The following is a 25,208-nucleotide window of genomic DNA, read 5'->3' on the forward strand; positions in this document are numbered from 1 at the left end:
TAGAACTCTTTAGTGAATAGCAAGAGTTATTTAATGATTATGTCCATTCATTCATTCAGTAAATATTTGAGTACTTTCACCAATATCCTATTAAAGGGGCATATTTTATTTTCATTTTGAGTGATATTTTAAATTGTCTTCTGAAATATATTCTGAAATGATCCTCAAGTTACATTTAAATCATTCTATTAAAATTTTGGTAGCTGTCAGCTTGCTGGTATTACATTGTACTATAAATAATCAACTTTTAATTAACACATTTTAATTTCAATAAAGCTAGTTTCCATGGATAACAGAGTAAAGAGAAACAGTTAATAAAAAAACATAAGAATGAAGCTGCATACATTTACAGATTTGTATTTTTTTATATTTGCAGATATATTTTCAGATATTTGGATTAGGAATTTAGAAATTCATTATTGATATTCTCTGTTACATCAGATTTAATGAGATGTAGTCTGCAAAAAGTAAAATTTACCCTTTCCAGTGTGTAGGTCTTTGAGTTTTGACAACCGAATACAGTTGTGTAACTGCCACCACAATCAAGATACAGGATAGTTCCCTCCACCCCAGTCCCTTGTTACTCTTTGTAGTCAGTCATTTTTTTCTATCCCAGCCCCCGCCAACCACTGAAAACGTGTCTTCTTCCAAAGTGAGCCTTTTTGACAATGTCATGTAAATGGAATTATATATCATATAGCCTTCCGAGGTTTCTTCTTTTACTTAGCATAAGGCATTTGTGATTTGTCCATGTGGTTGCTCGTATCAGTAGTTAGTGCCTGTGTATTGCAGAGTGATATTCTATTGTATGGATATACCAGTTTGTCTGTTCACTCCTTAAAGGACAGTTGGGTGAATAAAGCCGCGAGAAACATTCTTACTTGGATATTTTAAGTAAGTGAATGTAAGTTATATCTTTTGGGTGATTACCTAGAAGTGGGATTGCTGAGTTACATGGTAAATGCACGTTAAACTTTCCAAGTAATTGACATACTGGTTTTCAGAGTGATTCTACTATTTTGCAGTTTCACTAATATATTACATGTGAGAAAACCTTTCCTCTACATCTTTGTCTGCACTTGGAATTACAGGTTTTTGGGAGGTTCTTTTAGCCATCCTAATAGGTACATAATAGTACTTACTGTGTTTTTTATGCATTTTCATAACAATTAATGATGTTAAGTGTCTTTTTTGCTATCTCTGTATCTTTTCTGATACAATATCTGTTCAAATCTTTGCCTCTTTTTTTTTTTCATGAGTCAGTTTTATTTTATTATTGAGTTTTAAGAGTTCTTTAATTTTCTGGATTTTTTTTGTGTATTTTGTAATTCTCCCAATTTATAGTTTAACATTGTCAAAGTTAAACTTAGGCTTTTTTTTTCCTTTATGGACTTACTTTCGGTGTTGTCTGTAAGTAATCTTTACCTAACCAAAGACCACAAACATGTTATTCTGGGGTTTCTTGTAGAAGTTTTACATTTAGGCCTATGATTCAGTTTAATTTTTGTTTATGATAAGATATATGCATTAAGTTGAGGTGTTTTTTTTTTTTTTCCAGATGGACATGGATTCAGTTTTTCTAGCACTATTTGTTGAAAAGGCCATCCTTTCTCCATTGATTTGTCTTTGCACCATTGTTGAAAATCAATTAACCATAACGTATGAGTCTATTTCTGACTGCTCCAATCAACTGTTGCCGTCTCTTTTGCCAGTGCTATACTGTGTTGATGACTATAGCTTTCATTATTGATGTTCTCCATTCCGTTTTGCACTTGTTCTTCCTGTTCTTCCTTGCCCTTTGCAGTACTCCTCAGCACTTCAGGTCTTTATCATCAGTATACTAAAGACTAGCTGATGGATGAAGGGAAAGGGTCTAAGCTCAATATAAACACTTTCTCTCATCAGAAATGTTGTCTACTCTACCTCCTAACATTTCTCTCAAGGTTGAGTGCATTTTTCCATCTCCTCCTGGTCCAAGTAACACCTTTAGCTAGACTCTTCCAGCCTCTTCCTGATAGGCTACCGTGTTTCTGCATTTGTCTTTCTTTCATTCTACACACAGCAGCCAGAGTGACCTTCTTATAAAATAGAAATAGGATCTATTGGTCCTCTGCCTAAAGCCACAGTGAGTGTGGTGGTGCCGTCTATATATATAGTCTCAGCTACTCGGGAGGCTACAGGATCACTTGAGCTCAAGAGTTCAAGACCAGCCTGGGCAACAGCAGGATTTCATTTCTAAAAAATTTAAAAAACAAGCAAATGAAAAACCCAGGAAAACCTGATGGCTGCCCCTTTTATTTAGAAAAAAGTCTGAATTTCTAACCTTGGCCTACAAGATTCTTCGTGAGCTGACCCCTCTTTCACTGGCCTTTCTGCTGTCAGATACCACTCATGTTCTTCATTCAGCTGTCCTTAAGCCACTTTGGCCCCTTTCTTCTGTCCTGGGTCACTCCAAGTGTGTTCTTGACTGAGGGTTTGTGCACCAGCTCCTCTGTCCTCTGGATAGCCCATCCTCTGGATCCTAGAGTGGTCTTCCTTATGCCTCTTTTCAGTGTCAGCTCAGATGTTATTTCCTGAGGAAGGACTTTCTTGGCTGGCACTCTTTTTACTCTTTGCTTCTAATTCATTCTCTGTCCCATTAACCTGTTTTATTGTTGTCATTGCACTTACCATTGATTTGTTATGCATCACTTTCCCTTGACTAGCTAGTGAAATCTCATTCACTTTTGTAGCCATGAAGCCTAGAACGATAGGTATCTCATAAGTTTCAATACGTATTTGTATGATAAATATTCAGTAACTATTTGTTCAATAAATTTGCAGTAATTTGTTAATAATAATTTTCCATAGATGTTTGTTAAATACTGTGCTCTGGGATATTTTCTCATTTGGATATTCTCCCTACAATTTTGAGCCAAGATAGGGAAGGAAGTGCAGGGACTGGTAGAAAATATACAGTTCTGGGTTTCACTTATAGTATGATATTAGGAATTTCATTTAGGTTTTTTCACCTGTAGAATGCAAGGCTGGAGCTGATAGCCATTAAAGTGCTGTCTAGTCTAATGTTGAATGATTGTGTAAGCCTATTTGTTTTGATGTAAATGGAATTTTTATTTTAAAACTTGGGGTCCTTTTGTGTCATAGTTATTTTTCTGGGTTTATCACCTCCCTAGGCTTGTATTGTTTTCCTGAAAAAGGTAACTAAATATAGTAGACGTAATTGAGTATTCGCTCTGTGTTAAGCATTTACATGCATTACTTTGTTTAATCTTCACATCAACCTCATGTGGAAGGTAATACTGTTCCAGCTTTACAAATAATGAAACCAAGGGCTTTGAAGAGGTAAGTCATTTTCTGAAGGCCACACAAAGAGGAGTGGCAGAACTGGGATCCAAACTCCAGCTGACTTCAGAACTCACACATTTAACCATTATGATACACTTGTCTCTTATTTGTTCTCTTGACTCTGTTCTTTCTTTCACACTGGCATCAATAATCTCTTTTTCTTGAGATCCACTGATAGGATTGTCCAGCCAGAGCTCAGTGTTGGAAGGAAAATGGAAACTGGGTATGCTGGGTGCACATACTAAGTGGTTAGTCTAAATTGTCTGAATTATATTAGTTCCACAGATCAGTTGAATACTCTTGACTCATATGATGGTGCTTCCTGTCTGTTGTATCTTACTCTTGTGAGCAAGAACTGAAAGTTGTTATAAACACAGCTGTTAAGGCAGGTGTTTTAACCCAATGTCTTTGGATCTTCTGGAATTTCATGCTTGGGCGTTGGGCTGTCAATTAAATGCCTGAATTGCTTGCAGAATTGCCTGTGTGTGTGTGTGTGTGTGTGTGTGTGTGTGTGTGTGTGTGTGTGTGTTTGGGGTTGGTAGGAGAGGAGTATGGATAGTTTTTGGAGAAGAGTGTTCACAGAGGGTCCTGTGACACAAACAAGTTTGAATCCATGCCTTGGTAGAATAGGATTGTGCAAAATCCTGGTGTGAAATAGCAAAATATCATGTGGGGTGCATGTAGACAAAAAGTATTTGCCCGTGGCAGCGTGGGGACACATTCTAGGATGGTTGTTCAGAAACTTGGAAATCAGGAGTTTACTTTTGTAGGAGGGGTTCTTGATTAAGAACTATTGTTGGTACTCTAGTTGCAGGCAGCAGTAGGCGAGGCAGGGGACATGACTGGTGGTGAAGACCACAAAGGGGCCCCCACGAGGCCAGTGGCTAGTCAGGAGATATAAACAAGTTAGAACTTACAGGGATTGCCATTATGTTGTGGGGAGTCCTATCTTTGAAATTACTTCATTGCTTTGTGATAAGCTCTATACTTCTCTGCTTCTATTTCTCTATCTTGAGAAAACCTTGTCTGCCTGACTTGTGAATAACAATTATTTCATGAGATAGAGTAATATTGTAAACTTAAAAAAATGGTTTTGACTAAATAGTTAGAGCTAACTGTGCCTTTGACCCCAACCTCTTAAGAAAAACTCAAAATGGTACATTCCTGAATCCTTTTTAAGGCAGCTCCATAGCTAGTCTGACCCTTGTGATTCTCATGCTTTTTTTTTTTTTTTCTTGATAGATTCATAAAAATGGTGAGAGTTTATCTTTGCTCAGATTGTTTTCTGTGACCATCAAGGGCAGTGCCACTATGGTCCCGAAGCAAAGTGGCAGTAATGTTGCTTTTTTTCTTTATTTCCCTAGAGTGTTTCTGGGTTGACTCAAAGCAATTTGTAGACACAGCTCTGCACAAATTAATATCTGGGAGAAGAAACAGTTGAGAGGAAAAAACAGTTTAAGTTGAGATCTACTTGGATTGAAAGCTCAGAGGTTGTTCTTGGGTTTCTTTCAGCTAATAGCTTCAGAACGGCCTCTGAGCAAAGATAGATGTCGAGGCAGGCTTTGTTGTTTGTTGGTTCTCCCTTGCAGGCAGAGGCTACCCTCTGCTATCAAGGCTAAAGCATTCCAGGAGCTCTTTCCAGGCTTCCTTACAGAAGAACTGTGGGCAAGTGACCCTATCCAGGTCAGTGAGATATAAAAAGATGTGGTTTTCTTCTTAACAGAAACCCATGGAGAGAGAATTATCCTTCCTTCTGCATTTTAGTATGGTTATGTGAAGGCATGAGGTAATGTGTGGAGCTGTGGCAGCCATCTTGTGATGGGAGGGGATGGGATTTGAGGGATGCCACATGAATCAGGGACCCAGAGCCCTGATAATGTTAGGTCATCCATCCATCCCTGGACTTGCAGTGTGAGAAATAAAAATTATTTTAAAAAAAATTCAGGCCATTTTTGGGTATTCTGTACCTTGCAGAGGAACTATCTTAACTCAAATATATGGTTACATGCCATATTATGATGTTTCAGTCAAGGACAGACCACATATATGACAATGGTCCCATAAGGTTATAATGGAGCTGAAAATACTTTATTGCCTAGTGACATTGTAGCTGTCATAACATCACGCAAATTACTTTTTAAATAAATTTTTTGTAGCAGTGTAGATTAATTATAAAGTCTGTAATGGTGTTCATTAATGTCCTAGGCCTTCACATTTACTCACCACTGACTCATTCAGAGCAAATTCCAGTCTTGCCAGTTTCATTTGTGGTAAGTGCTTTATACAGGTGTACCATTTTTTATCTTTTATAAAACTGTATTTTTACTATACCTCTTCTGTGTTTAGATACACAAATACCATTTTGACACAATTGCCTACAATATTCAGTGCAGTAACATGCTGTTCAGGTTTGTAGCCTAGGATTAATAGGCCATATTGCATAGCTTATGTGTGTAGTAGGTTATACCATCTCGATAAATATACTCTATAATTGCACAGTAATGAAATTGCCTAAAGATTCATTTCTCAGAATATCCCTATTGTTAAGTGGTGTATGACTATATATAGATACATATATATTTCTATGTTAATGTCATGACTTATGTATATCAAAATATTGGGAACAACCTGAACACCCAACACTGGGGAACTACTTAAGTGAACTCAGGTATCTGTACAATGGCATACCATGTAGCTGTTAGAAATGATGTAGTCAAGGTGTATTAAGGATGTGGAAAAATGTTCTTAATACATGGTAAACAGGAAACGAAGAAACAGGTTAAATCACAAGATAGTTTGAGTTACTTTTGTTAAAAATGCTAACATGAATTCAAAAAATACTGGATAGGCCCACCATGTTATTACTAGTTTTCTTTGGCTGGTAGGATTATGTGTGGCTTTTAATTTTTTTTCACTCTGCTTATCTTCATTTAACATATAAGTTTCTAATCTGAAAAAGCTATAAGACAAAATTCTATTCATATGGCCATTCCTTCTCTCTTCTGCCCCATCTGAGTAAATGGTACAACTATCTACCTAGTTACTTATGTTCCAAATTTCCAGGGTATCCTGAATTCCTCCACTTAGTCTCACTCTGTCATCTTCCATAACCAGGTCTTTCCAGTTCTGTCTTCAAAGTAACACTCAACTCCTTCTGTTCTTTGCAACCTGTACTGCCACAACCCTAACTGAAGTTATCATTCATTATTTTCTTGTTTGAACCCCCTGCATTACCTACTAGCCGGTCTCCTGCCCTTCATTCTTGCCACTCTCAGATTCAGAAAATTATTATTTTTTAATATTCTAGCTTAAAATACTTACTAGTCTTTATAAAGGCCAGTTTAAGCTGGTTTACACACTCAAGCTTAAAATACTTGTTGGTCTTCTTTATGTAGGCCAGTGAAATAGATAAAATACTAAGAAATAGATTCACTTGTATATGTCAGAATGGACAAGCAGATCAGTGGGGAGAAAGATGGAAGCTAGTAAATATTACTGGGGGGCTGCCTGGTTATTCTTGTGGAAAAGAATCGGATACATATATGTCACCATATGCAGAAGTCAATCCTAGAATCATAAAAAGAACTTTAAAACTTAAAAAAACAGGAAGAATCTTTTTTTTTTTTTCTTGGAGTAGGATTTCTTAAAAGGGTCACAGAAAGCCCAACTCATGAGAAAAGATTGACGTATTTATTGCTCACTTGGAATGAAAAACATCTGTTCATCAAAAGATACTTTAAAGAAAATGAGAAGACAAGCCAGAAACTAGGAGAAGTTATTTGTAACACATGTAACCAAAAAGTGATTATGATCCAGATTTATACCAGTTAAAGAGCAACTAAAAGTTCAGCTTAAAAAACAAAACCAAACCCCCAAACCCACCATAGCCTAGAGCTCTAATTATTCTTAAATAAAAGTCAAAAACCCTTAGTGTGCACAGCCTGATTCCAGAATATACTTGTATTCTACCCGACTTCCCCATTGCTCACTGGATTCTCACTAGGCTTCCTTTTACTTCACTGGTCACAGCAAGCGTCTGTTTTGTTCTGAGTCCTCTCAACTGCTTTTCTCTTGCTTCTGATTCCCAGCTGTCTGCAGTGTGCTGTCATTTGCATCCTGCAGGTCCCAGTTCAAAGGTTATTTCCCCAGAGGAGCTGCCTCCATTTATTTTTATGAATGAATGATTGCTTACCCCTTCCACCCTAGTTGAGAAAGGGTCCTAATCGGGCAGCAGGTACATCACTGGACTAAATGGTAGGGGCTTGTGCTCCATTTCTTGATGCTAATACCATCTCCCACTGACTCTCTCACCTAGGAGATCACACATGTGAGTGTTGGCCTGGTTTAGTGTTCTTCAAATTGCAACTCAAGAGATTCATGAGTGTATAGTGAAGTCCATTTAGTGGGCATAGTGGACTTTTTTTTTTAATTAAAAAAGGGTATTGAAGACTAGAAAATATTAGAGTATGTTGCACATAGTAGTGTTTGGTAAACTTTGTTAATTTACATGTATATTTTATATAGACACACACATATGCACATAGACACATGCACAGAAATTGTGGTCAAAATTTTGGAAAGCAAGTCTCCTAGATGACATCTGAGGTTCATTCCACCTCTAACGTTCTAAGATCAAATGCAGGATTACTGAACAACCTAAAGCAGATAGGCTTTTTAAATGCTGCTTTACTTTAAAAAAAAAAAAAAAGAAGAAGAAGAAGAAATTAGAGATGGTGTCTGACTGTGTTGCCCAGGTTGGAGTATAGTGGCTATTCATAGATATAATCATAGTGCACCACAGCCTCAGATGCCTGGGCTCAAGTGATCCTCCTGCCTCAGCCTCCCAAGTAGCTGGGACTACAGGCACATACATGCCACTGTGCCTGGCTCAGCTTTACTTTTTTTTAAAGTACTCTGAAGTACTAAAGAAAGCTTTTCTGAGTACATTGCCTTAGCTTGGTGACTTTAAAGACTAAAACTCACAAAATAGAACCATTGGTATCAGTAAGATGTTAAAGACTATAAAAATTTTCTTTAAGTAGCTTTAACAAGCTTCTGGGAAATTGTATTTCCATTATTAATTTTCTTAGAAGTACAGTTACTAGTAAACTTTTGGCCAATTCATAAAATACGCTAACGGGATCACTAATGGGAAAGTTAATAAATCAGGGTTTTTGTAGTTTTCTCCTTCTTTTCTTGCCATTATTACTTCATGAGTTAAACTACAAGTTAGGACAATGGAGCCGCTGGCAAAGATCTCATGATTTGCTTGCTTTGGTTGTTACTTGCCATCCCCTTAAGACCAGTCCGGAGATTTGGAGGACTACAGAGATCTGTGGTTTGTTTAGCTTGAGAAACTTATCCTTTCAGTGATAATCTTACTTGGATTGCTCTAAATGCATGTCTTCTCCCTATAGTAAATCTCATGTTGTAAGTCATCAGGAATGAGTTACAGATAAGCTTAGCTTGAAAAGTTTCTTCCTTTGTTCTTTTTATTCTTGCTTCTTTCCATATATTCACTTAACCTTTAGCTTTTTCTAGAGACATTTGTTAAAGTAAGGTAAGAAAGGCACATCTTATTTTCCCAGCCTCTACAACTACAGGGAAATTGAATGAATAGTAGAGCAAACATTGTATACTCATCACCTACATTTACCGGTTAACATATTGTCACTTTTGTTTTCTGTCTCTGTTTATATACTCATACAAATACATGTGCACTTTTTGGAATGTGCTGAACTAATTGGAAGTAAAAGGCAGTCATGCTGTTTCACCCCGTAATATTTCAGTGTGCTTCTTCTATGAACAAGGACATCTTCCTGTATAAGCCTAATACCATTAACACATTCCTATACCAGTGTTACAGCTCATAATCATGTTTCTCCAATTGTCCACAAAATGTCCTGAATAGCACTTTTTTCTTCAATCCAGGATTCAATTCAGAAATTGTCTTTGCTGTCATGTCTTTTTACTCTTCTTTAAATCACAGTGTCCCAAAGCATTTTGCTTTTTAAGATATTGGCATTTTGAAGATTCTAGGCCAGTTTTCTGGAATCTTCCACAGTCTACATTTGTCTGATTGTTTCTGATTGTTTTCTTAAGTTTAGATTTAGGTTAAGTGTTTTTAGTAGGAATACTAACTAGGTGATGTGTATTTCCAGTTGTATCATATTACTGGTGAAGCTAGGTGATCCGTGGGGTGATACGTGGGCACTATGAATAACCTGTTTCCCTGCAACTTTTTACCCAGTGGTTGTAATATCGATGGTTGAGTCTGTCCTGCATTAGTTAATACATTTGACGTGGTAAAACTGTAAATTTTAAGTTATTTCTTTCCTTTCAAATTAATATTCTGTAAAGAAGAGCTTTTCCTGTTTTCTCCTCTCCTTGCTCCCTCACTCTCTGTGCATATGAAAACGTGGGCTTCTGGTACCTTTCCTTAATACTAGCAGTCACCATTTATTGAGTGTTTATTATTTGCCAAACACTGTGTGATATGGTTTGGCTGTGTCCCCACCCAAATCTCATGTTGAATTATAGTTCCTACAGTCCCCATATGTGGTGGGAGGGATCTCATGGGAGGTAATTTAATCAGGGGCAATTTTCCCCATGCTATTCTTGTGATAGTAAGTTCTCACAAGATCTGATGGTTTTATGAGGGGCTTCCCCCTTCACTTGGCTGTCATGCTTCTCCTTCCTGCTGCCATGTGAAGAAGGGCATGTTTGCTTCCCCTTCCACCATGATTTTAAGCTTCCTGAGGCCTCCCCAGCCATGCTTAACTGTGAGTCAATCAAACCTCTTTCCTTTATAAATTACCCAGTCTTGGATATGTCTTTATTAGCAGCATGAGAACGGACTAATACGCTGTGCTAAGGGTTTTATATGTATCATGTCATAAAATTCTTCCAGTAACCTTGGGAGGTAGATTTTGTAACTAACTGTTCTCACTTTTTACATGAAGAAACGGAGCATCAGAAATGTTAAATGACTTGTTCAAACAGATGATAAGGATTCCAGTGGCTCCGAGGCCACTTCATTGTGATGCTTCCCAAATGTCAGCCAGACTGTGCTTTCTCACACCTAGCCCGACTTACAGACAGGAGCGAGGCCAGCAGAACAACTGTCCGTAGTAAATAGTGTCTTCACAAGCCAAGGAGTATGGCTACCAGCCCTGTCCTGGGCCCTTTCCTGTGCTTGCTGCTCTATTTCAGAGTCTGTTGCCTCTTCCTTTTTGGCTCCTTTCAAGGTCTGCTGAGTCTTCCCTTCTCTCCTAGAATGGAACAGTGTCTCCTGGTTGGATTGAGGCACACATGCTCAGAGCGAGCAGCTCACAGCTTGGCTAGCTCCTGGTGGATGAGTAGTATGGTTGTGGGCTTGGGAGACAGCCAGCCCTGAACTTAGGAGCTGGCACTGGCCTGAGAGTCATTCTCTGTCTCTAGTCCTTGGCCCCAGAGTGCCCCACATCTTCACCTATTTTCTTGGGGTACCAAAAACTCCATTCCTGAAAATGTTTTTTGAAAATGTGTTATAACCTATAAAGTCATTATTCTTAATGATGCTGAGATTGTCTCAAGTTTTGCCAGTGGGGATCCCTTCAATTTGGCTCATTGTCCTTTTGACACAATATCTGTTAGTCTAGATAGCTTTCTTGATTTCTGGCACAAGATATAGCAGGTTCACCTTGCACTTGCACTTTTTTTTAGAAACCAAAATATGAGCACAAAGTGTGCTCATTGCTACTGAGATGTTGTTGTATGGAACCAAAAAAGAGCCCGCATCGCCAAGTCAATCCTAAGCCAAAAGAACAAAGCTGGAGGCATCACACTACCTGACTTCAAACTATACTACAAGGCTACAGTAACCAAAACAGCATGGTACTGGTACCAAAACAGAGATATAGATCAATGGAACAGAACAGAGCCGTCAGAAATAATGCCACATATCTACAAGTATCTGATCTTTGACAAACCTGACAAAAACAAGAAATGGGGAAAGGATTCCCTATTTAATAAATGGTGCTGGGAAAACTGGCTAGCCATATGTAGAAAGCTGAAACTGGATCCCTTCCTTACACCTTATACAAAAATCAATTCAAGATGGATTAAAGACTTAAATGTTAGACCTAAAACCATAAAAACCCTAGAAGAAAACCTAGGCATTACCATTCAGGACATAGGCATGGGCAAGGACTTCATGTCTAAAACACCAAAAGCAATGGCAACAAAAGCCAAAATTGACAAATGGGATCTAATTAAACTAAAGAGCTTCTGCACAGCAAAAGAAACTACCATCAGAGTGAACAGGCAACCTACAAAATGGGAGAAAATTTTCGCAACCTACTCATCTGACAAAGGGCTAATATCCAGAATCTACAATGAACTCCAACAAATTTACAAGAAAAAAACAAACAACCCCATCAAAAAGTGGGCAAAGGACATGAACAGACACTTCTCAAAAGAAGACATTGATGCAGCCAAAAAACACATGAAAAAATGCTCACCATCCCTGGCTATCAGAGAAATGCAAATCAAAACCACAATGAGATACCATCTCACACCAGTTAGAATGGCAATCATTAAAAAGTCAGGAAACAACAGGTGCTGGAGAGGATGTGGAGAAATAGGAACACTTTTACACTGTTGGTGGGACTGTAAACTAGTTCAACCCTTGTGGAAGTCAGTGTGGCGATTCCTCAGGGATCTAGAACTAGAAATTCCATTTGACCCAGCCATCCCATTACTGGGTATATACCCAAAGGACTATAAATCATGCTGCTATAAAGACACATGCACACGTATGTTTATTGCCGCATTATTCACAATAGCAAAGACTTGGAACCAACCCAAATGTCCAACAATGATAGACTGGATTAAGAAAATGTGGCACATATACACCATGGAATACTATGCAGCCATAAAAAATGATGAGTTCACGTCCTTTGTAGGGACATGGATGAAATTGGAAATCATCATTCTCAGTAAACTATCGCAAGAACAAAAAACCAAACACCGCATATTCTCACTCATAGGTGGGAATTGAACAATGAGAACACATGGACACAGGAAGGGGAACATCACACTCTGGGGACTGTTGTGGGGTGGGGGGAGGGGGGAGGGATAGCATTGGGAGATATACCTAATGCTAGATGACGAGTTGGTGGGTGCAGCGCACCAGCATGGCACATGTATACATATGTAACTTACCTGCACATTGTGCACATGTACCATAAAACCTAAAGTATAATAATAATAATAATAAAAGAAAAAAAAATAAAAAAATAAAAATAAAAATAAAAAGCAGAGATGTTGTTGTTTCTAAGGAAGGTGCATGTTTTTTGAGAATTTTTCTGCTGTTGATAGCGTAGTAGAGTTGGAGTAGGGGTGAACAAGGAAACTGCTGCCTGGCCTTCAGTTGGAAATGCCCAGAATTCCTAGGGATGTCGGTGACTGCAGCTCTGTCCTTGCTAGTTCCTGCTTGGTCAATGACTTGTCAGTCCCTTGTCATCAAGCAGTTGGGGGCCTTTGATTAAAAATAACTCCTCTTTTTGCTGACAGAAAGACAACATTTCAGAAGACATTTCTTGTGAATTCTATTCTCCAGTGGTCCTTTTCTGCCCTTTGTGCCAAACTTGAAACTGCAGGGAAATCTTTGTTACAGAGAATCCAGTAAAAACCTATTAACAGCATTGAGGCTGTGTCTGCCACTTCATGGCTGTGTATTTTCAGACATCATTGCTATTTTTCAGAATTAAATTAATTATCTTAATGGAGTACTTACTTAAGTTTAAAGTTCACTCCATTTTAATGTTTATTGTCTTGAGTGGCCCATCAAGGAAACAGGAAGAAGAAGTTTATTTTGTATTGTGGTTTGAGATAAGAGAGGTTTTTATTTATTATTAATTTTAAGTAAGGCACCCAAATATAATAAAGGCCTAGGAAGGATAGCGAGAAGAATTTTGCCATGATACATATTTTTCTCAGTAGGTCTTCCTCAGTGGTGGTTATGTAATGTACGTTTATGTTAATACTCTATGCCCTCTTTAATTCTTTGGCTTGATATTTGTTTTGTTTTTCTTCTAAAGCCTATATATATATATATATATTTTTTTTTTTTAACCTGCTAGTTTATAATGTATCTTAAATTACATCAGTAACAAATCTGTGTTATACCGTATACTCTTAATATACATTTCCCTTCCTTTTGGTCTTTAAAAAGCAAGGAGTTTTATGTTTCTTAGTGGGACTGTAAGATAAAGTAGAATATCTTTGCAGGTTAATTGCTCTGTAATTAACCCAGCTAGGGCAGAGGACAGTTTTGACTTAACCCTGTTGGGAAACATAAGCAAGCTTTCACTTTATTGTAGGGCAATCCATTAGATTATGGTACTCTCAGCTACTTGACTAATATCCAGAGAAACCGTACTCCTTTTCCAGGGAATCCTGAATTCCTCTGTTGATAAGATGACTTAATAGAAATATATTTTTAATGAATTCTTGACATTTGATAAATTAAGGCCATTTATTTTAGTAGAGACAAAGGTGAAGTTCTACTTAGCCATTGGTGACTTACTACTTTTATTTAAAGATGTTTTCTAATATGTTTTATTGACTAACCCTTATCAGTTATAAAATACCTGCTACTCTAGTTCTAGGCTAGTTCCTAAGGTGAAAATTTCTAAAGAAGCTTAAAAATGACCACTAAGTACAGAAAGGGGTCTCATTTATTAATGTATACATCTTAAAGCCTACTGTAATATTTTAATATCTCTATCTTACATTTTTGTCATATGCCTTTTGGTGACTTAATTTCATTTTATCTTATAGTTTAATATTTTTAAAACACTTGATAAAAATTGCTCCCTTCTACAGGATGCCTGAGTATAATTTTTCTGTTTGATATTTTGTATATTTATAAAACGGTGACTGATAAACATGAATTTATGGTAGCTGCCTCTCATTTATTCTTAAGATCAAGGCATATACTATTAAGCAGTATGCCTGTAGGTTGGTTGTTACCATTCATAAAATCTTTGAAAGGACTTTATAATTTTGGTATAATAACAAATGAAAAAGCCTCTCTAAATGCAACATTGTATGCTGGTTTGGATTCTGGGACAGAAAAATGACATTAGTGGAACAACTACAGAAATCTGTATAAAGTCTCTAGTTTGGTGAATAGCAATGAACTAATGTTAATTTCTTAGTTTTGATAAATTTTATGGTTATATAAAATGTTAACATTAGTGAAAGGTAGGTAAAGAATATATGGGAACTCTATATGTAGTAGAAGCTTAACTCATTAAAAGCTTTGAATATATAGAGACATACGACCATAGTTTGAGTTCATTAATTAGTTCAGGAAAAGTTTAGTGGTAGTTATATTTAAGCCCATTTATAATTCATAATTAGGAATTTAAAAATTAAAAGACCGACAATAAAAATAAATACACTTTTCATATGAGGGCTCCAAGTTCTGTATGTTCGATCACTAAAAATATCAGTTTTACTCATTTTAGATTATTGCTGCTTAAGATGTCCAGAATAGGCTTATAGTACAAGCAGCTTTTTTATTTCTTCTAGTTTAACTTTAAATTCAAAAGATTGAAACATCTGGAAGAAAATAGAGTCAAAATTCATCAGTGTATAAAATCATGCTGATATTAGTTGGTAATCTGTTTGCATACCTACTAAGTGTGAGAAATATCTAGGCACTGTGGGAAATATTTTTTAAATAGCTCTAATTAAAAGGTATGGCATACGCAAACTTGTGCACACACACATGTAGCACATATATATGTATTTAAAAAGTCTTTTTTTGTCTTGGATTGTTAAGTATCATAATGGTATTGAGCTTAAGTGGTGTCAGAATTGAGAGACAGTGGTGGAGATTACTTTGAGCCAGGGTGATGAGGAATGTCTTCACCGAGAAAGTAAGCAGGAGTTTAGCTTAGAAGGATGGGTAGAATTTATACATATAGAGACAGATGAGAGAGTACTCTGTGGGTGTGTGTTGATTAGTAGTAAAGCTGAGCCCTAGGAGTTTAGATGTCTCCCTAAATAGACTAGTGTTACGGGCAGAGAGTTCCCTGAATGGTGTTGCACAGTAGGGTGGAGTTAGGCTGATGCTAGTTTATGGAAAGTCTTGAATGCTAAGAAATCGGAACTCTTGTTTTTAGATAAAAGGGATCTGTTGCTTTTGGAACCAGAGAGTAACTATCAAAGGAGTATTTTATTTTAAGTAGTATCAGAGTTTTGTATTGAGTTCTCGCTACGTTTAGGGAACTGAGCTAGGTGCCAGGGGTACTAAGAGGCCTGAGACTGGTCTCTTCTCTCCGAAGTCTCACACTCTCTGGCAAGTCAGGGTCTTCTTATCTGTAAAAAGATGAATAACAATGCCTTTATGAGGCAGTATATGCCAGTGAATAATACAGGGAGCCCTATAACATGTTGGACACTTAGATTGCTTGGAGAAGGCTGTAGGAAACAGGTGAAACATAAGCTGAGCTGAGACAGGAGTACAACTTAGGTAAGTAATGTGGAGGTTGTTCTAAAAGGTGCAGAAGGATATGAATTTAGGGAAAAAAACCACAGGTGGAGAAAGCAGTATGGGTTCATTGTAACTAAAATGAGCTAATAGAGACTTAAAATAATCAGCATGTGAGGTGATGAGTCTGGTGAGTATCATGACAAGTAGAAACAAGGGATTATTTGAGAATCTTCAGGACTTGGCAGTTATCAATATAGGATAGCAAAGAAGGATAACAAATTGTTGATGAGCAGTAACTTGAGCCAGTAGAGGTTGGGTTTTGTGTCACACATTTTCATTTCCAGGTAATGCTGGACTGCCAAGTACAATTGTCTGACAAAAAGTTAGAATGGGGGTGTCAAAGTTTGGAAGACAATTGTGGGTCAAAGGTGGATAAAGATGAGTGAGGCCAGAGAGGAGCAAAGGAGCAAAAGGAGAAAAAGCCAAGAAGGACATACAACTGCTGCATTCAGAGAGCCAAAGAAAGGCTGGCCATCGTGATGATTTCAGTGTTCTTGAAGCAGGTGGAGGATATGCTGTCTAGGACTGCAGATACATCAGAAAAAGAAAACTGAGAAATGCTCAGTCACGTGTGAGTGGTCCTCAGTTTTATGAGAATGGTGGGCCTGCAGTCCAGATGGTCAGGTCTAAGGAGTAAGTGTGTGTGTATAGAGGAGGGGCTTGTTGAAGTGGAGGCAGCAGATTTACCTCAGTGTTTGAAGAAGTTTGGATGTGCGAAGACAGGGACGGACATACGTACATACATACATACATGCATACATACGTACACACACACACATACAACAAGGCAGTAGCTGAAGAGGGCAAAAGAAGGGTATTGTAGTTAAATTTAACAAACATCAAGTGCCAGTTTTGTGCAGGACTGTGTGTAGGGGGCAGTGGAGGACACAAAAAGTGATTAAAATATAGTGGGATTTCTGTTCCCCTGAAAAAGTACTGCCTCAAGTTCTTTTGACTTTAGATGGGCAGTTCATCTTTAACAAAATGTTGGACAAAATCAGTGATGAAACAACTGAAGATGAGGGAGAGTTGGAGAGTTGAAGGAGCAGTGAAAAAGAATGGAAGAAAACATGATGTGCAGGTGGAGAGGCTGGCCTTTGAAAGGAGAAGGACCCTTCTCTAAGATAAGCATAAAGGAGGAAGAGAAGAAGGTCATTTTAGAACTGTTCTGAGATAGACTAAAACCAAACAAGGACCTCAGGAAGCCTTACTGTGAATGTCATGTATAACTATGATTTCTGCCTTTGAAAAGTTCTGGTCCGATGGAACGATGAGTCGATGCTTTTTTTATCCTGTAGGAGAAAAAGAATAAAAGTGACATACCTGGATCATTAAAGGTATTGGGTTTTGGCTGAGGGCTTTTTTTTTTGTTTTTTGTTTTTTGAGACAGGGTTTCACTCTGTCACACAGGCTGGGATGCAGTAGCGCAATCATGGCTCACTGCAGCCATGACCTCCCTGGCTCAGGTGATTCTCCCACCTCAGCCTCCTGAGTAGCTGGGACTACAGGTGTGTGCCACCATGCCCAGCTAATTTTTGTATTTTTAGTAGACACAGGATTTTGCCATGTTGCCCAGGCTGGTCTCAAACTCCTGGGCTCAAGTGATCTGACCGCCTCAGCTTCCCCAAGTGTTGGGATTACAGGCATGAGCCACTGCACCAGGCTTGTTTTTTTTTTTTTGTCTAATGTAATAGATACATTTTTAAAACTATCAAGATAATGTGTGAATATTTCAGGGTCTGCAGTTAGCCAGGATTTGTGAGATGTAGACTTATAGAGCTTAGAGTCTAAGAAGGGAGGTAAGAAAGACGAGCATGCAGGATCTTAATAAATGCCTGCTCATTCACCTCTGATCTGAGGTAGAAAGTGGCTGTGTGTCCAAAACATACACATGGAGTATTAGGGGAATTTAGAGGAGAAAGAATTGGAGCTATTTCTGTTTTTGAAACATATTGCCATATATTTACTTCAAGTCCCTATTTTGTTTTCTTCATAGACGTTATTTTCTGCACTGTTAGGAAATATAATTTTGTGCGCATACTTTTTGATCCCCACTGAATAACAGTATGTAAAGAATTATGAACATGATTTTGGCCACTTAAATGAAGAGAATCACCTTATCTCAAAACTACCCAGTTAAGAAAAGCTTCGGCAGGACTTGGAGTGTGGGTGGGGCTTGGTTGGTGGAGTATCTGGATGTGGCCCCCATTTTCCATTTTCTGCTTGTAAACTTGCCTTTCAAAGTGTTCATACTTTATTCTGTTGACTATATTTTAAGTGGATGTAGCCAGAACATAGGTGCAAGTCAGTAAGAGAAAAGAACTAATTAATACTGTACTTGGACTTTTGTAGTCAAACATAGGAAGACATGTAGGAGTGGAAGAAAATAAACCTAATTTGGAGAGGAGGAAAAAAGGTCCACTTTTTTTCTCTGAGGTATTAATAAAAGCATTTTGAGATTTTTCTTGGTGGAATGATCGATCTCTCTCTCTCTCTCTCTCTCTCTCTGTCCCTGTCCCTATCTCTAGATATTTTGTGAAATTTTGCTTGGAAAGAAAATTATAGAAGGGACTATTTGGCTATCATAGGTTAGGCCTGGAATGTGATTTCTTTAAAGGCGAAAACTAAAATTCAGTCACTACAAAATTTAACCTGAGAATTACTCAATACTTGTTGTCATACAATATTGTTAAGCAGGGTTTGAGTTGAAGGGATTCCTACTGAGTAATACATTTAATGTCCTTCCTTCACCACCAACTCCTCCTCTCCCCCACTTCCCACTCAGAAGAGGCAACAAGGCTTGCCCACCGCGGTTCCTGTAGCAGAGTTTGATGCAGCCTCGGCTGAGGTCAAGCACACCCATTCCAGCCTCTTGAGGGCTTTCTCTATGTGTTGCCAGTGTGCTGGTAAAAATGACTTTAAACTCTTGTCAGCGAAGTTACTGGTGCATGCATCACAGTCCCACTCAAATAAACCTGTCACAACACAGAGTCGGCCGCTAGAGAAGAGTACAAGGGCAGGCCTCTAGCTTTTCATTCGAGCATCACTAAACGTGCACAGAGTGCCCAATTATTTCAGCATTATTGAGCAAGCCTACAGGAGGACCCAAGCCTTGCTACATTAGATTTTCTTTAGTAATTTGCTCAAGTACCGCTGAGGACACTTAAAGGGCTTAAAACGGTGGCTGCAACCAGTTTCCTTTTCTGGGTTGTTAATTCAGGTTTTCTCTTTCAAATTAACTCTCCCTGCATGCTGTGCAGTGGTTCTGGGAGAACTGTTTAACACTAATTTTCTCAATTTTCAGCTTTTTTTGTTCAACATAACTGCTTTAACAGTTACTCACGTATATGTTATGATTAGAAATGTATGATAGTGAGGCCTTATTTTATTTTTTTGAGATAAAAAAAGCCTTTTATGAGGTTTGGTAAAGAAATATGTTTACATATCAACTATTGAAAGTTACTTATGTAATTTCACCACTTAAAAATTAAATTATTTATATTGCATGTGCAAAACCTCCAAGTAAAAGGAAGGTAGCATTTATTGACTACACAGCTCCTTTGCTCCTTCCCCCTTTTAAAAATATATGTATGTTAATGATAAATATTACATAGGTGTTGGCTTTTTTCTTTTTTTTTTTTTTTTTTGAGATGGAGTCTTGCTCTGTTGCCCAGGCTGGAGTGCAGTGGCATGAACTCGGCTCACTGCAAGCTCCACCTCCCGGGTTCATGCCATTCTCCTGCCTCAGCCTCCCCAGTAGCTGGGACTACAGGCACCCGCCACCACGCTCGGCTAATTTTTTTGTATTTTTAGTAGAGACGGGATTTCACCGCGTTAGCCAGGATGGTCTCAATCTCCTGACCTCATGATCCGCCTACCTCGGCCTCCCAAAGTGCTGGGATTACAGGCGTGAGCCACTGCGCCCAGCCAGTGTTGGCTTTTTTACTGCCTATTTATGCCTTTCTGTTTCTCTTGGGGCAGGGGTTGGATATAGGGGGCAAATTCAATATCTGTGTTTAATTTTTCACAGCAGCAACAACTCCAGGCCCAGCATTTATCACATGGACATGGTCTCCCCGTACCTCTGACTCCACACCCTTCAGGGCTCCAGCCCCCTGCCATTCCACCCATCGGTAGCAGTGCTGGGCTTCTAGCCCTCTCCAGTGCTCTAGGAGGTCAGTCCCATCTTCCAATTAAAGATGAGAAGAAGCACCATGATAATGATCACCAAAGAGGTGAGTGACTCTCTTGGGATGCCAATCTGAGATGACCTACCTGCTGCTAAGGGTAGGTTCTGGATGCTATTGTTTATTCTCTCTGAACTTAGTTTTACCAGTGACTAGACAGAGGATTTCCACTGGAAGGTAAATTAATTACTGCAAGTAGTCAGTTGCCAAACAATATTCCAGTGGTTGGCAAGAGCTAACGTACTCCCTAGAGGCAGAGGGACCTGTTTCTGGTTATTGCCTTTGATTTCTTGCTACCTTCTATGTTCCCCAGGTCTAAATCAGTAATGAAATCCCATGATGCTCTGTTTGAAGTAGCATGTTGCATTAATAGTTAATTTTGACTGAATTTATTTTGGGGAATGTCTTGCTGATAAATGCTCACTTGGTATTTGACCAAATCAATTATTATTTATAAACAAATGAGCCTATATAGAGCAGTAAAAATCTCACAGGTAAGAAAACAATTTCAGTAGTCTTAGTAATTAAGAAGGTACAGACCAAATTAATGAAATCTGTTGGTTTAACTATCTCTCTCACCCAGTCTGTTTAGAAGCATGAAATTAACTAATTTCTTCCTAGAAGACCAACATAATTGTTTATGCAGTTAATTGATTTAAAGGCCAGTTGTGCTCCTTCTAGGTTGATTTCCTTCTTCCACTAAGGTAGATGATGGTGCAGAAACATTTTGATGTGACTGTTGTTTTTCTATGGTGTTTACTGATAATTTTTATTAGTTAATGACAGAAATGCAGATGAAAAAGTCTCCCAGCATTCCTTTCTGGGAATTTACTTAGCACAAGGGTGGTTCATTGGCTTGAAGGGTGTGGTTCATAATTAAAAGCTCATATCCCTGTTTCAGCATCCTTACTATGAATTATAATATTAAGTCAGTGATTTTTATCACATATGCATAAATGTCCATCTCTGATATTAGAAACACTGTAATTTGTCATCCAGTTATCTTAATGCTATGTTACAGAGTTGATGCATGATTGTAAATACTTTGAAAAAGTCTACAAGGAGCACAGATAATAAGAATGTCCAGCTTTGGTTCTTCTGAAATTGTGTCAAAGGTAGATTGGTACTTTATGAATTTGGTTGTGCAGTATTAATAATTAGTTTTACAGCACAGTTGACATCTGTGTAATTTATTATTTAGCAGAGATCAAGTTTGATAAATCAGTATGATTTTATGTAAACTAACTAGTACTTTTCTTTTCTTCTTCCCACCACTTTATCTGCTTGTGTTGCTGCTGTTTTGCATATAGACAGAGACTCCATCAAGGTAGGACTCAAAATTTACAGACTGAGGAATGGCTTAAAAGGGCTGTAAATGATTTGAATGAATCTAGTAAAGAATTCTTTGAGATTTAGAGAATGATTTCATTGGTTAGTAGTGGTTAACTGCATTTTTTAAAATTACTTTCAGGTGTGTGGTTGATTTTTTTTTTTTTTTTAAAGGTCCCATTTCTCTATCAGAATCAGATTTGTTGACCCAGGTTGAATTGCAAGATCTGGCTTGCATTGCTCATTTTATTATTTGCCATGGGAAAAAAAATAACTGCTTTTCTTCACTTAGGCTTTGGCTGTAAGATAACAATGAAATGAATTAAATAAATTGGTTTGTAAGGGAATACATATTAGTTTCGTATTTGAGGAAACAGCTCCAACCTACAAAACTCTTTATCAAAATATTTGTTTAAGTGAACGGTGCATTTTTTTTTTTTTTTACCACTAGAAATAATCTTCTCTTTTAAATTTAAGTGTTTTTCACCAACTTTTCTTTTAAATTAACATTTTGGTATCTGGTATAACAAGTTAATTCTCTTTAGGTTTTGCATCTGTCTTATCTGCCTTTTGTATCTCTTTATAGACAAGTTGTAGGGAAAGAGGAAAAGTATTTAGGGTCTAATGATTTGGGTATGCTTCTATACCTCCAGAATGGGATGTGCTAAGGATACCTGAATTTATTTAGTAAGCAAACAAGAAAAATAGACTGCCATGGCAGGAAATGAGTAAAGCATGAAAATTAATGTGATCACTTATGAACCAGACACAATATAAATACACCATTGTAGGCCGGGCGTGGTGGCTCACGCCTGTAATCCCAGCATATTGGGAGGCCGAGGCAGGCAGATCGTGAGGTCAAGAGATCGAGACCATCCTGGCCAACATGGTGAAACCCCATCTATATTAAAAATACAAAAATTAGCTGGGCATAGTGGCTTGCGCCTGTAGTCCCAGCTACTCAGGAGTCTGAGGCAGGAGAATCGCTTGAATCTGTGAGGCAGAGGTTGCAGTGAGCCGAGATCGTGCCACTGTACTCCACCCTGGCGACAGAGTGAGACTGTCTCAAAAATACATACATACATACATACATACATACATACATACATATGTACACCATTGTATTATGCGTAATTGTATTACATATGCCATTGTGTTACTTATTGGTTAGAAGGAAAGGACAGTTCTCAACCATTGGCTGAGGTACAAATGCTATCTATTTCTTTATATTTTACAACAGTTGAATGTTTTGGAGTATAGGTAGTTATATCTTGCAGTTTTTAATGGAGCTATTTATATGAATGCTAAAATTTTCTCCCAGAACCACTGTGCTAGCACTTTGAATGCCGTTTTACTCCTTGTCATTTTACAATTAAAAGGAATTTTTTTTTTCAGAGCCCTTAAGTAATGGAAAATAAAACTTGAGCCTATCTGTTTTACCCTTCAAGAATCTTTGTAATTTGAAAGGGCATCTGCACTCCCATGTAAATGTCAACATTTACAATTAGAACTGAATACATTGACTTATTTAATTATGCATTTGCAGTTGTGTATTTTGTTGTATCATATGCATATCAGTACTTAGATTAAAAAAGCATTCTTAAAGTATATTAAGTGTTTTTCACACATGTATACTTAGGAAGTAGTAAGTAAATGCAGTGACTAGGATTAACTGATACCAGCCTTTGAAAGCCTGTCTAGTTATTCTGAGGTCATAATGTAAACATTCCCTGCCTTCTTATTATAAATATATACCTTTAGGCAGTCCAGTGAACTAAACAAAAGCCTCCACTCCCACAAGACTGAAAATATTTATACTTCAGTGTACACTTTTGTGTCAATTACATTTTCTTATTCCCTCATGCAAGAATAAGGGTGTGTTTTGAAATCATCTATAATCATTCAGGGTGAGCCTGGAAATGAGTATCTGTATAGCTAGAAGCTAGGGGAAAACAAGAAAGGCTGATGATTTTGCCTTGATTTATTATGGGATGGCATCTATAAATAGATGTTTTGGCTGGGTACTATTCTCAAATTTGAAGTTGTATTATGTCAGGTCTGGGGCTGTCCTATAGTTCTACAAGGTGAGATAGTTTGCTTATTTTTCTGAATGTGTTCTGTGATGCTCAGAGAAGCAGTTGTAGTTGCTTGTTCCATCGATCGTCCTCCCATAAGTGGTTCCTGGTTAAGAGGGGCTTTTTATGATTGTCTGCTGTGTGACTCTAGATGGTTTTTATCAGCCAGAGCGTGCCAGTTGCCTGCAGCTGGAGTCAAGCTTGTATGAAATAATTTATTTATGCAAGATAATGCTCCTTAACATTTAACAGGTAATGAACGTGACGTAAATTTCCTTCTTGCTTTTAATTTTTCCCTTTCCTCTTCTAATGTGCAAACAGGCAGCTCTGGTACTCTAAATAATAAGTAATTTTTGGCCATCTGTCAAAAGGAAATTTCAATACAAATTTAAATTAATGGTGCCTGAAATTTTTTATAGCTCCTCTAAAAGCCGCTAATGTGCAGAAAATTCTGAATCTGCTGGTAGTAATTAGTGTTGCATGTAATGAGGATGTGGGCAATCTTATACAGCCCCAGTGGAACATTTTGATATGGTAGCAAAATTTTGATTTATACAAGGTTGTAGATGGGTTTAATTGTGAGAGACACTTAAAAATGTTTTCTTGACGTTACAGATTGTTAAACAGGGCAGATTTCAGAATAGCTTATAAACTATAAATTTAAACTTACTGTAAAGATTTAAGTAATTTAGGTACTTTACCTTTAGATGCCAAGTAAAATTCACTTGTTAACATGCTGGGCCTTTTTTTTCCTTTGTCTTTCTCTTCTGGGAAGTTCTGTGGCCACCAAATCGCACACCGTTGGCTTTATTGATCTCTTTTTCTATAGCTCCTGTAGCCAAGTTCATTCCTAAGCCTGTTATTTGCAGACCTGTATCTGAAGTTTTTCAACAAAGGTGGAGAATGTAAATATGGATCTAAAGGAGAAAGCACTGTAGGAGCCCAAGAATCAATTTCCTTGATGATGAGAAACTAGACCAGTGTGTGTTGTAGGGCTGTTGAAGTCAGGAGCCATGGCACCTGCAGCCTTCCTTGCTTGTCACTTGGCTGTCCAGTGACTCCATGTGCCCAACAGTAAGTCCCACATTTGAGGCCTGAAAATGACAAGAAACACAGACTGTGATCCACTCTCACCCTTAATGGTAGGTCAGAAAGCCCAAATTTATCTCTCTGAAAGGAATCCAACGTAGGCTAAGGGGGAGTGTTCTCACCATCTTATGTAGTATCAAGAACCATTTCTCTCATCCCTAGAAAAGGCATAAGTGACACTAAGAAAATGTTTTCTGAGGTGATGGAATCTCCCATTGCCCACCCCCTCTCATTGAGGGCTGAGGGGTAAAAGTGATGCGCTCTAAAATGGTGTCAGAGGGGACATTCCCACGTGCTGCCAGGAGCTTCCCACTTGATGGAGGTTCCAGTTCATTAAGAGGAGTCAGCTGCCCTGAGTCATTAGGTTCCTCATAGCACTCTCCAGTTCCTTTCTGAGTGACTGAAATGAGGGTAATGATTCAGAGCTGTGAAGGCCAAAATTGCCTGAAACTTGGTAAGAATCTGAGGTTCAGAAATTGTCTTATTTCCCACTCCGTCCCAAATGTGTGCATAATTCCAATATCAGGTAGCAAAAAATAGGCACCAAAATCAAGACCAGCTTAAATATAAGTAGCAAAATTCACTATCACCAAATGCTGATTAGCTCCGTGGCCTCAACCAAGTTGCTATTATTGT

General features: G+C 38.0%; 1 protein-coding gene across 12 annotated transcripts in view; it reads left to right on the plus strand.

Moving 5' to 3' along the window:
* LOC129044250 (transducin-like enhancer protein 4) overlaps positions 1 to 25,208 on the plus strand; it is a 155,729-nt gene that overhangs the window by 61,905 nt on the left and 68,616 nt on the right. For 7 of the 12 annotated variants that reach the window (XM_054502041.2, XM_054502042.2, XM_054502040.2 and 4 more), the window contains 2 exons: positions 19,926 to 20,127; positions 21,390 to 21,406. In XM_054502041.2, coding sequence (XP_054358016.1) covers positions 19,926 to 20,127; positions 21,390 to 21,406 — 219 coding nt within the window. Of the gene's footprint in view, positions 1 to 19,922; positions 20,128 to 21,389; positions 21,407 to 25,208 lie in introns of all 12 variants that reach the window. The other 5 variants (XM_054502024.1, XM_054502038.2, XM_054502032.2 and 2 more) reach the window with 1 other exon arrangement.

Source organism: Pongo pygmaeus, chromosome 13, assembly GCF_028885625.2.
Source record: "Pongo pygmaeus isolate AG05252 chromosome 13, NHGRI_mPonPyg2-v2.0_pri, whole genome shotgun sequence".
In the NCBI taxonomy this organism is placed as follows: Eukaryota; Metazoa; Chordata; class Mammalia; order Primates; family Hominidae; genus Pongo; species Pongo pygmaeus.